We start from the raw sequence: 16,430 nt of genomic DNA, 5'->3' as shown, positions 1-16,430 counted from the left end.
AGCCCCTGGGGCCACACCGCGGTGGTGCTTCCGGACAAGTTTTGTGGTGGCCCTTGTGCCCCACACAGGATCTTATCAACACACTGGGGGCTTCTGAGCAAAGAGGTGACAGAACAACATCTCTACGTTATAAACCTACTGAAGTGGGAGATGGCAGTGCTCACAAGAACTTCTATTACAAAGTAACTGCAATCCATCAGGCATCTGATAAAAAAGGTTCTGGAAGCGGGCAGAAAGGAGGAAAGCAAGTGGGCAGGTCTGAGAACAGACAGAAGGGTCAGGAACCCAGGCCACCTCCTAACCCACCCGAGACACTCTGAGCATCGTCACGCGCTCCTAGCCACGGAGGAGAAAACTAAGTCATCTTCCTTGGATGCGTGTCAGGGTGAGTGAATGGGACAGAGCCAGGCGGGGCAGCTGGGGCAAGATGGGCAGTGACGTTGCCTCCACAGCAGGAGGTGAGGCTGAGGGGAGAGCAGTGCTTGAGGCCCATGGCGGGATTCCAGATCCCAGGCTGGGAGCTCGAGGGGAAGAAATGAAACCGGGCGCTTGGGAAAGTGATGAATAAATGTCATCCCGACCCGCAGCCAGCACCCACCTCTCTGCCACGTGATGGTGGAGGGGTCGATGTTGAGACGGGCGAATTTACCCATTTCCTCTTCCGTCAGTGCGTTTGGATCGGTCTTATTTATTCCCAGTTTCTAACGATGAAGAGGGGAAAAAATGTGAGGAAGAGAAAGCAAAATGTAACCCAAATTATCCCTCTTATTTTATTTCTTCCATGACTGGAAAGTCTTTTTAAAACTACACTGAACTAAAAACCAAACCAAACCAAAAACAAAACAAAACACCAAAACTACACTGAACTTTGAGTAAATTGTAGATTAGGCCAATTCCTAAACAGATGCCCAAATATCCCTGAAATGGAGGACATGGATATTTGCAATATACCCTAAAATGACATGAAAATGAGGTATGGTTGCTAGGACACAGAGACTCTCGGGACTGTGCTACGACGTGGTCACACGTGCTCTACTCAGAAGGGACATCGACTGCTGTCCACATAATTGATGTTCCAGCTCATTAGCTCTTCTTTGAAACATAAATACCAATAACTCAGGCCAAGTTGATACCTATTTTTTTTTTAAAACAAGTTATCTCTAATTCACTGTGGGGGAAAAAAAAAGGATTAAAACTCTCAGTGCATCTCTTTCTGTAAAGGAAACATTCTAAGAAAGTTCATAATGAAGTGTAAGAAAGTAACCTGAAAATACAAATGCCAACAGAAATGATGTATGTTGTGATTGCTGAGGTTGGTATATTGTACAGTATTCTCAAACAAACCAAACGTGGTTCAGGAAGAAGCAGGGGGGGGTGAGGTTTTTTTTTTTTTTTTTTTTTTTTTTGACAGAGAGAGAGATAGCGAGAGCAGGAACACAAGCAGGGGGAGTGGGAGAGGGAGAAGCAGGCTTCCCGCCGAGCAGGGAGCCCGATGTGGGACTCGATCCCAGGACCCTGGGATCATGACCTGAGCCAAAGGCAGACGCTTAACGACTGAGCCACCCAGGCACCCAGGGGGATGAGTTTTTAAAACCAATTATCACTCATCAGTGGCTGCTACTTATTATACCATTAAAGTTAGTTTTTAGTCTCTGAAAAGAGCAAGGGGGGAGTCAATGTGATAAGTAGGACAGCAACGAACAGAACTAGGAAATGATAATATGGGTGAGAATCAAGACAGCTTCTACTAGTACAACCTTTGCATCTTCCTGCAATAAAACCTCACAGAGATACATTTTCGGAGGCTAGATCTTACTTCCTAGAAATCAAAGAAAATTCATGAAAGAGAAGAACTCTCGGAAATTTGATTTGTCCATTGACTACGGTACTCTAGATCTGCAAGCAGTCCTCTCAGTTTATAGTTGAAGGAACTAGGACCTCTAGAGGGGAACTAATTTGTCCACCTGCTCTTTGGCATAGTCAGGTCTGAGGCTTTGGGTTCTCTTCTGTTAACACTGTTCTGTCTCTAGAGTGTAACTCCCCAAAGAGTGTCTGAAAAATCAAATCACGTTCGAAACTGCTGGCTTTGATCATTTTTCTTATTTGTCTCTAGGATTATTTTCTTGTTGAAGAGCCACTAACTGCAAACTTACTTTCAGCCGAGCAAGCTGAATGCTTGAAAACTCTCGGACGCCATTCACTGAAGGAACAAGTCGATTATACAGCGCCTAAAAACACAAAACAAAAATAAAATACCACATAAGCTTAAGAGCCAACTATGAACTTGGATAATTCACAGGATATGACAAAGTTCATTACATTTATAACCAAACTGTTTAGATTAGAGACCCTATTAAAATTCTTGGCTAATATAAGCAATGTAGCCTTAAGTTCTATCGTTTTTAATAAATCTGACTAGATCTGAAATAAGGAACATTGCAAAAGACTTTGCATAAATATAAATATTTCTTTATCTACATAGCCTCACAACCATCAAATTAATATTTATCTGTCTTTGGCTTCCAAAACTCACAAGGGATTACTTTCATTGGAGGAAGTCAGGACCCTTGTAAATAGGCCAGAAAGTCCCACTTTTATCCATGTCCTATGTCTATGAGGAATTAGCACTTGTACTCTATCCCCATCAGGTGTGTGTTTACATCAGCTGCATGCACCTGAAGCCCAACAAGGGGGTCTAATCTCTTTCACAGCACATCTAGAATGGCTACATTACAGGCTTAAAAAGGTATCTTTCCAATCCCCTTAGTACAGAGCAGAGACTGGACCTTTGGACGGAATGAAGAGAACTGGCCTACCAACTGCCTTTAAAACTGAAGTCCTGTCTCAAAGAATATTTGCCTTAAAACGCACAACATAATTCACCCAACAACGTGGCAGGGGTCATAAACTCATTTGAGAATCCGACCAAAAGTATGGATCTTCTCCCCAAGAAATAAGGACATAGAGAGTTCACAAAATGTTTAATACAATTTCAGGCAGTTTACAGACTCTAAAGCTTTCCCATGAACTTCTTAAGAATCCAGAAATCCCAGGATAAGATGCCCAGAAGGGCCAACAAGGAAACTTCCTCACCTTATTGGTTTGAGTGTTTTCATGCAGAATCCTTGTGTCAACAGCGGCGGCCAGCAGGTTATTGGCAGCGGTGATGGCGTGGATGTCCCCGGTCAAGTGAAGGTTGAACTATAAATGACATGAAAACATCTTTCTACTTGTCTCCGACAAGCACGGCAGTAATTCCAGGGACTTTCTGAACAAATAAACTATTGCACTAATTACACATACCCTTATAATGAGCTAAGTCCACAAAACAGCCTAAATAAAAAAATCAATGTCAGAGTTTTCCACTTGACACCAGAGAACTCTTAAGCGGACTGGCTCACCACAGATTCTTTCGTCTTTCGTTCTTGGGTTAAGGGTGAGACGTTCTGATGGCCTTAATGATCCTCATATAAAGTATGTTGTGGCCCTTGTTTTTCATGCATTGTTTTTATGATTTAGAAAATGGTGTCATATCAGATATACTTTAAAATGAGGCAGGGAATAAAACAAACAGTAACAATAGAATAATATAAAATATGACAGTCTGAGAAGTAAAAAACATGTATCACCCTCGAGACTCTATTCTGTTATTTTCCTTCCAGTCTTATGTGCATGCATGTTAATTATTTGTAGACTCAGAATACTTATAATACATTTGGTAACTTTTTGTTTAAGAACTTATTACTACGTATTTTAATGTAATAATCTTGTTTATATGTAGTTACAGTTCATAGGGTCTGTATAATAGAGTAGATGTACCAAAAGTTTTCAGTCTCCTATGTCCAGACATTTAAATTGCTACCAAATTTTCACCTTTGCAAAGAAGGCTACAATTACAAAGAATACATGCAAATAATATTTTTAAATTAGTTGCTAATAAGCCATATATTTCCAGCAGTGTGGTTAAAAGACCTTGATAATACCACCAAAATTGCTTTTTGAAAGAATTGAAATACCACCCCGAAACACCAGCTGATCAGTTAAAACCTCATTTTATAAAATAAAGTATATGATCAGTAGAAAATATGAAAAATTACATATGTATATTTTATAAAATTTGTCATTTTTTTTTAAAGATTTTATTTATTTATTTGACTGAGAGAGACAAAGCAAGAGAAGGAACACAAGCAGGGGGAGTGGGAGAGGGAGAAGCAGGCTTCCTGCTGAGCAGGGAGCCCAATGTGGGGCTCGATCCCAGGACCCTAGGATCATGACCTGAGCCGAAGGCAGAAGCTTAACGACTGAGCCACCCAGGAGCCCCTAAAATTTGTCATTTTTAATATCAAGATCATAACACCATAAGAGTTTACACCTTGGCTTTTTTTTTTTTTTCCTTAAGTAGGTTCCACACCTAGTGCGAGCCCAAGACAGGGCTCGAACTCACAACCATGAGATCAAGACCTGAGCTGAGATCAAGAGTCAGTCACTCAACAGACTGAGCCACCCAGGTGCCCTTACACCTTAACTTTTATACTTAGTGTTAATATTACTAGCATTTTTACATCATTAAATAGTCTTCAAAATATAGTTAATATGATATCCTATTATTAGACATTTAAGATTGTCTCCCCATTTTTTTTTTAATGCTACAAGCTGTGTGAAAATAGCTTAAAATTAAATCTTTGCACACACAGCCAGTTTTTGCTCAGGATAAACTAAGAATGGATTTATTTGGGCCAGAAGGTATGATACTGTTTTTAAGGCACTTGATACATATTTTTACTTGCCTTCCAGGAGAGCTTTACCAACATCTGCTTCCCAGCAGTGTATGAAAGTATATTTCAATCTCTCACTGCTAAAATTTATTATTATTAATTATTATTATTATTATAAAAAAATCCAACTCTGTCAATTTGGTAAGTCAAATACCTGGTAGAAGTTTTAATGTAGATTAATTTGATTATTAGTGAAAATAAACAATCATTGGCTAGTTAATATTTCTCTTCTGATGTTTCTATTGAATCCCTCCGTCATGTTACAACTGGCTTGTTTTTCTTCCCTGCTGCCTATTTGATATCCACTGGGGTGTCCACTGGCCCCAAACAGGCTTCTCTTCTTCTTCTGACCACAACCCCTTTGCCCCTGCATCTCCAGCCACATGGCCATTACCACCCCATCCTCCATTTCTTAAACAACTGAGCCACCCAGGCGTCCTAAAGATTTTGGTTTTTTATTTTTTATTTGAGGGAGAGAGAGTGAGAGAGCCTGAGAGGGGGAAGGGTCAGAGGGAGAAGCAGACTCCCCGCTGACCCATCCTCCATTTCTGATCCTTTTTTTTTTAGTAGGCTCCATGACCAGTGTGGAGCCAATGGGGGGCTTGAACTCATGACCCTGAGCCAAGATCAAGAGTGGTACAATTAGCTGACTAAGCCACCCAGCCGCGCTGCCCCCCATCCTCCAATTCAATAAATGGAGTTGCTCAGCCCACTATCTTGGATGCCCTCCCCCTTTCTAACTCCCCACATCTAATTCTGCAAACCCAGCAAACATGTCTTACATCACTACCATCCTTTCTCTGTCCTCAATGCCACAGCACCATCTTACCCCTGGGCCTCCTTACTAGACTCCTAGCATCTGCTCTGGACTCCTAGCAGTCTATTCTCTGCACAGAAGCCAGCCCTCTTCTTAAAAAACTCAGTTTATATCAATATTATTACTCTGTCAAGATCCCTTCCATGGCGGACCATGATATTCAAATAATATCCAGGCTCTCGGCCATGAACTCCGTAGCCTGGAAGAGCTGGTCCCCGTCCATTTCTATACCTCACTCCCTCCACCCCTGCTGGCCCATGGACACATGCTGGTGGCCTCTTGTTCCCTGAAGAGACCAAACCCCTTCCTGCCCCTCAGTGCTGTCCCCCGAGCAGGTGCCACTCCCTGGGATACTTCCCCCCCACCATTCTGCACAACCCTGGCTCCTTCTCACCCTTCAAGTCTTAGTATTTTCACCTTCAATTCCTCAACCCATCTGGAATTTATTCAAACATTTCCCCATGATTATTTATTAAAGTTCTTTTGGTACACATTGTCTATTCATGCAGTCGGTCAACAAATGTGGTCTGAGTGCCGGGCATTGTGCTCAGAACTGGGGACAGAGAGATGAAGAAGATACGGGAGGTCTTGGAACTCAAGGAACAAACTGCCTGATTGTTTCTGGCTTATTTAATGATCATAAGGCAGTTGCAACTATCATATGCCTCAAGTTTGCCCCCAGTCTGAGCCATGCAGCTGATGCCATGTGACAGGAGGACACCAATGCCCTTTGAATATCTGCGCAGAAATTCTCGAGCCATTCCCCTGGGCATGTTCCTTGTACTCCATATCCCCAACCTGGCCTCCTGGCTCTGGGTCGTCCTGGCTTGTGAATATTACTCACCGCCTTTCAGATGGGAGGCTCGGGGCTATCTTTTCGGCAATGCCCCGCACTATTCTTTCTCACCCCACCCCCAGTACTTGAAAAGTGTCCAGATTTTCCCTGTAGCTTCCCTGACACTCAGGCCTTCACAGGTAAACACCTTTCCTATTCATTCAACGAAACCAACGGACATTTCCTGGTGAGCCTCTACTGGGCGCTGGGCGCTGGGCTGAGTGCTGGGTCTACGGCCGCTAACTCACCATGGCCCACTGAACCGGATGAGAGCAACAGAACAGGAGGGGACCTGGGGGGTAGAACAAAACTTAGAGAAGGACAGGCTGGGGCAGGGAGGGCAGGACAGGAAGGGAAGAACGCTCCAAGCTTGGAATCAAGAGACAACAGGGCAGGAGTCAGCAGGGAGTCTGACGAGGTGGGGAGAGGGAGGGTGGCTCGTGGGGACCTGAGACAGGAGGCTGGAGGGATAGGCTGGAGCAGCACATGAGGACCTGCCTCGCTATACTGCAGACAGTGATGGAGTAACTACTGAAATACACTCAACAGGAAAGCAACCGGCTCAGACTCGGGTTTGGGGAAGACTTCTTGGGACCAGAACTTAGAGGCCAGTGCAGAGAGCAGAAGTGATGAGACCTGGATAGATGGTCAGATGCAGGGCACAAGGGGGTGGTTATGCGGGAGTTGGAGTTCTTACAGAAACAAGAATGGACACCTTTGGCCCTTCTTGCCCATTTTTCTTAGGAACTATTTTGTTTTGTTTTCTATAAAGATTTTTTAAAAATTTATTCATTTGAGAGAGACAGAAAGACAGACAGAGCACAAGCAGGGGGAGCAGCAGAGGGAGAGGGAGAAGCAGGCTCCCTGGTGAGCAGGGAGCCCAATGTGGGGCTCGATCCCAGGACCCTGGGATGATGACCTGAGCCGAAGGCAGACGCTTAACCATCTGAGCCACCCAGGCGCCCCTCTTCAGAACTATTTTGGAGTCTCACTTTGCCCAAGGGAGGAGTCCAAGTCCTCCTGAATTGGGTAGTATAACTGATGACTGAGGAGGAGATACGTCTCCACTGTCTTACCCAGAAGCCTTGAAGTCACGTGGGGTTTGGGATTCAGAATTTTTGGTAATTTAGAAACATAGTGTGATATACCTCTAATTTTTTAATAATACACCGAAGCAGGGTCTAGGTCCGCATCTATTAATCAAATCTGCAGCAAAATATATGAATATTTATACCAAATGCCATAGACATAAATAGCTCGTAACAGTAAATGTCAGGTTTCGCCACTGTAAGTCATGCAAATGTTTTTGGTTTTCAGAGCCTTCAGGATTCTGGGACAGAGGATAAAGGATTGTGGGCCTGGGCTTATGGGGCCCAGAAAAAAGTTTCCAGGAAGGGAAAACAATGACACATGACATGTTTTTCGCTGAGATCTTACCTCCTCCATGGGGATGACCTGGGCGTATCCGCCACCTGCAGCGCCTCCTGAACAATAGAGCAGGTACCATTGAAATCATTTACCAAGTACAGCGACACAGGATGAACGGGGTCCGAGGGACACAGCTCCCCAAACCCAGCAGGAAGGCCACCCCCAAGATGAAACAACAGGTAGTAAAAAACATTAACTGTCTTTCAAAGCAGAATAAAAGGGGAAAAAAGTCCCGACTGTCCAACTATGCAATGGAAGGACTTCAGTTTCTTGGTTTAAAAAAAAAAAAAAAAAGGTAAAAATAATACAGCAAATGTCATTACAGCAAACATGAGATTATTTTATTCATTTATTCTCAGATCTATGCAGCTCTGTGTTATCTAAATTGCACGTGCTTGAAGTACCAAAAAACCTTGTTCAGAAAGATCCATCTGGTGAACTCAGACTAACACATTATAAAATTCAGTCAATTGATTTTAGATAATAGTATGTAAGGTTTGGTATGCTGACTATTGCTCGAAATAGTTCAGTTACTACATTAAAAAGATTGAGCTTTCTTTAAACAAGAGTGATACCTTCCGTGTCTTGTCCTTTTTACAGTGTGCCATGTTTTTTATATGCTCTCTCATTTGGTCCTCACAACCCAGTAAGCCAGATACTATAAACCATTTTGCGCGATCACAGATGTGGCTCAAGAGAGGTGACAACTGGCTAATGGCCACACAGCGATAAACGACACAGCCACGATTTAAACCACAGCCTTCTTGCTCCGAGTTTAGTGCTCATTCCGCCGCATAATGTATGATATCCTATGAGTTATCAGTATTTAATGAGCTAGGGCTTATTAACAGCTGTGACAGTAACATAAATATTATCCTGTTAAAAACCACAAAGTGCCAAGAACAAATAGTAATCGCAGCAATAAATGCTATTGTAATGTGAGCTGAAGGATGACCTCACGATAAATCAGCGGAGGAGTAGTGAGTGTGAAGGTGCCGGATGTGGGCCCAGCACAGACGGCAGAAATTTCACCACATCTCTGGCCATGGCCAGTCAGTTTCCAGAGCTCGGCAGGCCTGACAGCAGCTTTGACAGGATGAGCCTTCAGGCCCAACTGAAAGGCTCTTTAACTGTTTGGAGGGAAAGGCCTTTCTCTGTGGCAGGGATGATAAAACACCAATATGAATGGCAGAATTGCAAAATGGCTTGGCAAAGAAGGTCCTGATGAGATCGAAGGCTTCTGCCCAAGGCTGGAGTGGTGAGCACGGGCCCAGCGACTGCTCCAGGGAACCAGGGAAATGGGCTTCCTGGGGGGCTCGGCTGAACCCCCCGCACTGCAGCCCCGTCTGCGGGAGGAACACCTTGGGGTGACCACCACGTACTGAGTGTGTGTGTGGGGGGGTGCCCGTGGGGATGAAATGTACCAGTTCCTCCGACAAGTTTTAACTCCCTATCTGTTGATAATGTTCTTTCACAACTTTTCTCTGCCCCAAATTTTGCTCTGAAAAATGTACCAGTTGTTAAATCACATACCTTTAACTCCAAAAGTTGGTCCTTGAGAAGGCTGCCTGAGACAGGCAAAGGAGTTGATGTTCAGGTGTGCAGTCATTGCTTGTACGAGCCCAACTGTCACTGTGCTTTTCCCTTCCCCAAGAGGGGTGGGTGTGATCCTGGTTTGGAGAGGAGGAAAAGTGAATTTCATAATATTTCCTGAACAACCTATGCAAAATCAACCTAAGGTACCAGAACCAAATCAGAGGAGACTGGAAGAGAACACATCATCCCAAAATTCACTTAAGTGTTTCAATTTTCATGGACCTTTATAGTCTACCCACATGACACAGGCCACGCTTACGCTAAAGCCAAGATACAGACACACCTTCAGCAAGAGATCAAAAAAGAAAAGTTATTCAGCAGTGATAACATTCTCAGCTTCAAGAAATGGCATAGAATTATCCATCAAATGGTTTAAGTAATCAAGACAATGTTGTGTCTCATTCTCTCTTCTAGGGCCATTTACTGGAAGCACAATGTGGGCGGGCACAAGGCCTACTCAGTGATCCATGGCCAGATTCTCAGGATTGGAAGGCATCCCGTCGTCCCCACTCTTCCATCTCCTTCTAGATATTAGTGTTCAGGGCTTGTCTTTGCCATGTTCCAACACAGTGATGGAGGCTCATGACCTCTAGGGCAGCCCATTCATTTCCAGATAGTTTTTACAGTTAGAGAGTTTTTTGGTCCTAGAGAAGAGACGTCTGCATTCCAGCAGCTCCTATCTCCTGGAGTCAGACATACTCAACTCCATTCCTTCTCATCCAACAGCCCCTCAAATATTGGGAAAGAATTTGCCCAACACTCCTCAGCACACTAAGGAGAGCAGAACTACTCTGGAGGAGCTTGTTGACCACAACACCCTACAAAACCAAACATCACACCACAGTTACACCATCACGGCATCAAGTAAGAGGACCAGCGTGTATTATATTCCCAAGTCAGGACCCATAAAACTGTTCCTTAGCATACTCTAACCAGTGTTCCAAGATTTAAAAACTGTCCTTGTGGCTTACAACTTGGTCTCAGTGAGTTAGATGGCATGAATCAGGTTGTCCAGGATGCTCCATCACAACAAAACTGATAATCAGAGTTTTTTTGACCTACGAAACCTAGTGATGTGACCACAATGAACTAACGTCCTTAGATACATCATCCCGTCCCCAACGACCTCAGACCCACCATGGCAATACAATCAATCCTTCTTTTATTAAGCATTTATTAAGTACTACTATGTGCCAGGCCCCTAGATCCAGGGGATGCAAGTCCAAGTTGGACTCCATCACTGCCCTCCTAGAGCGTACAGCTGATGGGACATATGGACAGATCCACTGGCAATTAAAATGAAAGGGATAAACACATAGGACAGAAACTTGGCAACGAGACTGTGTTACGAGAGCACGTGGCAGGAGGATCTGATGAGATTGGAGCATTAGGGAAGTCTTCAGAGAGAAAGTAACACCGAAGCTGAGACCCGGCAAATGAATAAACGTTAGCCAGATAAAATTGAGGGTAGGTTTGGGGTAGGTAGTATGTGAGGCTCTGTGCTTTACATTTATTGGGTTCTTTTTTATCCTCATTTGATTGATGAGGAAACTGAGGAATGAGAAGGTTCAGTAACTCGCCCGGGGCCGCGCAACAGTAAACAGCACAGGGGGCCGTCAAACCCAGGCAAGCCACCGGACTTCCCCAGGTCACTTCTATGGAAACAGAAGAAATTCCAGGTTACTTGTATGGATAGAAAGTGTCTAACTGCTGTTAACCATACTAATTAGCAATTTAAAGCATGGCAACAGGAAAGGTCCCTCAGTGAGAGTAAACACAGTACAAAGAGGGGTAAGGACAGAACTGTCCAGAACATGTTCTCGTAAGGAACGGTCAGAAGAAAGCAAAAGGAAACTCAGAAGGAGCAGGAGAGAGAAACCTTGAGGGTGAGGCAGGGGTGTGACAGGGGAGTCTCTGAAGGGAACCACGGAAGTACGCACAGAATCACGTGACGCAGAGACGCCTGACACCAGGTGAGGGCCCGGCAGCCATCACTGCGAGTAGGGACAAGGCTGGCGGTAGGGAGCTGGGGCGCCAACCCGAACTCGCTGGGTGAAGTCAACCTCGAAACTCCTCAAGCCACACGACACTTGGTCATCACGAAGTCCGTTACAAGTGAGTGTTTACACTTTGAGTAAACTTTGAATTTTCTTAGTACAACAGGAAAAAAAGCAGTTGGTCAGCCACAGGCATCAGAATCTTATGACAGCCTGAAAAAAAGTGTGGTATCAAAGACAGGGTAGATTAAGCACCGTACTGACCATTTACTGTCTGCAAAGGAATAGGTGGTTGGCTTCAGTGTGTCACATGAAGAATTACATTTTCATTCCCAAGGATGGGCTAACATAGCTGCTGGAGACCGCCCAAAGCAGACACACCCAGAAGTGACCTCCTCAAAACTTCGGCTAACCATCCAATTCTTAATTAGAAACACAGGACCGCTTAGCTTCCTGCCAACTAATACAATTCAGAAAATCAAAAAAGCAGGAAGTATTTATTGGGAGCAATAAAAGGAGAGCTACAATGAAAATTTTATTTTACCTCATTCCTACACTTGATTGCAGACTTGGGTTTATTAATTGTTGTCCCACTATCCTTAACTCTGACTGCAAATTATCAAGTTGATTCAGAAAACAATGAGCACCATGTTAACCTAATTTCTTTTTTCTATAAGAGCTTAGAGTTTATGGAGTGGGAACTGTGGTTTTTGTTCATTCTCTTCCTCAACATCTCCCTGCAGCTTTATCTGCTCCTCTCTATGTCCCACAGCATTTATTGTGTATTTATTATGTAAATTTTCTGAGGGTATCATGACGAGCTTCCTGACATGGATGTCCTGCCTACCAGCCCACAAGCTTGCTGAGGGGAAGGACTATGCCTATTCTCATTGCATTTCTGTCACCTGTCCAGGCACACGTGAGCAAAAAACGCTTGACAAAGCAATGATGTCTTTTCTAAGACAAATACGTTTACTGTCGACTACAGTAACAATGTACTGAAGTACTCCGTGACAGTTTAGACACATACTAAAAGAAGTTTACCATTTACTCCAAGGTCAAAGAGACTGCTTATGCAGATTAGAGTGGTAAAACTGCATGGTTCTCAAAATCTAGACTCGAGAACAGTATCATTGTCATGAGCCATGGGTCTAACCAGGCACTCCAAAACTACACGCTCAAGCAGCGTGTGAATATATATCACTCATCCCAGGTATCTTCCTGACTGGGAAGTTTTTAAAGGCTTTTATGCCTGACAACAAACTTTATAGTCCACTGGCTTGTGTTTCCCATTGCACTTGACTGATGTGAGCAGTTCAAAGGCCCCATCCTCAGTGGTTTCTTCTAAATACATGTAGCAAAAAACTCAACGGATATTTAAATAGCTTTCCAAGGCAGAAAAACAAAATCTTAAAAAAGTCAGTAAAGGTTATTTTTACACTTACCAAAAGGAATATTAAAAGAAAAAAAAAATCAAATGAGGTATTTGGCATGCTACACATGAAAGAAAGTGATGCGAATGATTTTAATTACTCTTTTTTTTTTTTTAAAGATTTTATTTATTTATTTGACAGAGAGAGACACAGCGAGAGAGGGAACACAAGCAGGGGGAGTGGGAGAGGGAGAAGCAGGCTCCCCGCAGAGCAGGGACCCCGATGCAGGGCTCAGTCCATGGACCCTGGGATCATGACCTGAGCTGAAGGCAGTCGCTTAACCAACTGAGCCACCCAGGCGCCCTTAATTACTCTTTAATGTGAAATTCAGTCTGTTCACAGACAAATTTGGGCTTCTTTTTGACCTGCTCTGTCTGAGCAATTCAGAGAAGTTCTACAAACTTCTGCACAGAGATCGGTGAAGGGCCAACGGAGCCCGAGCCTACACACACATCCAATGCCCTACAGCTGCACTCCGAGGCAAGTTCTCAAACAAATTCCTTTTCATTAGTGTAACTGGGAAAATATGTAAAACTCAAGAGCCCCTAAGATTCTTTTGGCATATTTCCCTGAACAAGTCCCAATACTTTTCATTTTGTCAGGCAAAGAAAATACAGTGACGTATAGGTGTAAATACCACGCGATGTGTAGCTGATGGAATACAGATGATTCTGACGGAATGAGAAATTCTGAAGTTTGAAGAATAGCTTTTAAAGCGAATTAATCTGTGCTGCATTTGGGTTATTAACAGAAGATTTTTTTAAATCCCATTGTTTTATATTTTATTTCTACTGTTGACACATTTAAATCACATTTATGCGTAAGTTCAAATGTGCAACCACGAATATATTATTTAGGTTTCCTGAAGAATTACTTGAGTAAAGCGTGGGGAAAGACTCATGTTACAGTATTCAGAAATAAAAGCAGGACACCAAATGGTATTTATAGCATGATCTCAACGTGTAAAAAGGATAGATATAGAGAGAAAATCCTGGAAGGAAATATAAAAAATTTTTAACACTTCCGAGTCATGAGAGATTTTGTTTTCTCCTTTTTGCTTCTCATTATGTTAAATATTTTATACTGTAAGCCAGTCTTATTTCCAGAATATAAAAAAAAATCTTGCAGGAGAAGGAAATAATTCTCCATTTAATGGAGGGGTCCTTTCTATTTCTGAAGAAGCAGGGACAGCATGTGTAATGGTTTGACAATTGTCACTTTCCATAACTGATGTGACCAAAAGTAAAACTATGGAGGCGGCCTTTATCGCAAATGAACTTTTCATTTTAGATTATAAATAAAATGACTGTCTGGTGTTTTAAACTGATCTCAAATATCCAGCTATTAAAAAGTTAGATTAAAAAGGCAGCTTACACACTTAAAAAATACATCATTCGTTGTTTGTGTGGTTTACACAGTGTGGTATATATTTTCTAAAACTCTTCAGGCTTTCCTGCAGATGCAGGTACGTCTCAAATTCCTACCCCCACAGCTTTTTTTCCTGATGCAGTTGAAAGGAACACAATTTAATTTTTGTTCCTTCATAGATCTTTGTTTTAAAAGGAACATATACCACAATTTCAGAAAAAGAACTGTTTATCTCTTGGGGTTAAATCTGTACTTGAGAATTGAAGTTTCACTTCATTTCTATCGACAATACGACAACCTGGCTTCTTCAGCTCAGATGCACGTACCAATGCCAGCAAAGAGACAGGGTGGGACAAGAAGCAATGTTCTACTGGGCATGGGCCGACACACAGCCATAATCCTGGGAAACCAGGCTAGCTGTCACTCTCCAGCATGCGGCCAGCCCTTGAGGGTAGGCTTCAAGTTAAGAATCCGATAACAATACCATCAGAGCTTCTGTTTCAGAAATACCACTTCTGTGTTCCCAGCTAAGGGCAGGGCCACGTATAGATTTGTTTTTATTTCCAGTATTAACAAGTGCCCAAAAGAGTAAATCACAGCCACTCCATATGAAAAATTACTGCTTGATTCTTCCTTGGTATACGGAGAGCCCATCCTCCTGGGTTTTCCTCAAATCTTCTCACCTTAAGCACGGGGAGAAAACCAACAAATCCACCTACCAAAATCACTCAGGGCCTGGAAAAAGGGAAGCAAATTTGTGGATAAAATACTAAATTTACTTTTGAAGTTCTGAATGTCCCAGAGTTTACTTCTGAAAATAAACTTGTATCAAGCACATTCCAGAAAAGCAACACTGATTCCATGTGTGCTCCATACCCTGGGACCCAGTGGTCCCCCAACCCACTCCCCAAGTCAGCTGGCTCCTTTCGCAGATCTGGCCCTGGGGGCTCCTGTAGGTGAGGCCAGCCTTTCCTCTCAACATGGAGCTTTCCTGCAGCTCAGTTACGGAGACATCAGGGGTGGGGTCCTAGCTTGGAAAGGACCCCGGTAGGACTGGGAGTCCAACTGTAGTGAGCCTGAAAGCCTGAGGGAGATTTAAGCCACAGGCATGGTATAAATTCCTTAAAACCACAGGCACTGAGTGACTCTGAGAGCCCTAGCTGTCTATCCTTCCAAAAGAGTGACAGAGGAGCTGGAGAAAGAGAAGAGAGAAGGGGAGGGAAAGAAATATGAAGAAATTATTTGGCCATTAAGGAGGTGAAATTATAGATTGTAGTTTTATCTTTATTTTAAATAGTTTTAAAACACTGAATTTAAAACCTCTAGGGACTTTTCCTAAGGAGGTCATTAGGCAAGTATACAAGTGAGCACACACAGGGCTGTTGATTTTATCATCATTTATAGTGGCCAAACATGGGAAACAATTTGAGTGCCCATCAACAGAGAGTGGGCTAAATAAATCGTGGCACATCCTTATGGTATTTTCAAATCATTTTTTGGCCTGAATATCCTTGAGGAATTAGAAACATGCTGACCTGTCGGCCACTGAGCCACCCGGGGGCTTCACGGTGCTGGGAAGATGTGTGACATGGAGTCCACCCGCATCCCAGGCATTTTTACTGCCCCCTGTGCCAGAATCTAGGATGGGAGCAGTGGAATGATACACAGTCATGCAAAATGATCGCCAGCTCTACACTGGCCCACACGGAGTGAGCTAGGTACACGACACACTGTTGAATAACCACACTGTTTACAGAACAGCGTGGGGAAGATGAGCTCATTTATGAAAGACTCCCTGTGTCAAGATGATCTCAAAGGTTACCAGCCCCTTCTTCCGGGTGGTAGGATTTGGGATGTTTTACTTCCTTGTTGATACTTTCCTGCATTTTGGAATGGCTTTATGAGGATGTGTGACTTTATAACCGGAAAAAGAAACAAGGCGTTTACATTAATAATAATATCTGTAAAAATAAAGTTAACCAAGTGCGCTAAGTACGAGTCCAGTTGTAAGAGATGTCTCTGCCTGTTAACAAACAGGTTTTTGTGCCTTAAGCCTTGGCCTATATATCATCACTAAGTCACAATGAAATTTCAAGACAACAAAGGAATTTATATGGTCTCCTGATGTTCCCTCAGGTCACACTGAAAAAATATTTTAAATCCCTTGTTTTCTATCATTTT

The 16,430-nt window shown here is 43.1% G+C and overlaps 1 protein-coding gene across 4 annotated transcripts in view; it reads right to left on the bottom strand.

Annotated features, from left to right (window-relative positions):
• The window catches only part of MTHFD1L (methylenetetrahydrofolate dehydrogenase (NADP+ dependent) 1 like), a 185,731-nt gene that overhangs the window by 124,791 nt on the left and 44,510 nt on the right, over positions 1-16,430 (bottom strand). For 3 of the 4 annotated variants that reach the window (XM_034991006.1, XM_034991005.1, XM_034991007.1), the window contains 5 exons: positions 9,389-9,525; positions 7,865-7,911; positions 3,094-3,201; positions 2,154-2,228; positions 599-701 (listed from right to left, as the gene is read on the bottom strand). In XM_034991006.1, coding sequence (XP_034846897.1) covers positions 599-701; positions 2,154-2,228; positions 3,094-3,201; positions 7,865-7,911; positions 9,389-9,525 — 470 coding nt within the window. Of the gene's footprint in view, positions 1-598; positions 702-2,153; positions 2,229-3,093; positions 3,202-7,864; positions 7,912-9,388; positions 9,526-13,250; positions 14,985-16,430 lie in introns of those variants that run through there. The other variant, XM_034991008.1, reaches the window with a different exon arrangement.

The sequence above is a fragment of the Mirounga leonina genome, unplaced genomic scaffold (assembly GCF_011800145.1).
Source record: "Mirounga leonina isolate KUSES-001 unplaced genomic scaffold, KU_Mleo_1.0 Mir_53, whole genome shotgun sequence".
NCBI classification, from domain to species: Eukaryota; Metazoa; Chordata; class Mammalia; order Carnivora; family Phocidae; genus Mirounga; species Mirounga leonina.
Note: the sequence above shows the minus strand (reverse complement) of the source record. Positions and strands in the feature narration are given on the sequence as shown.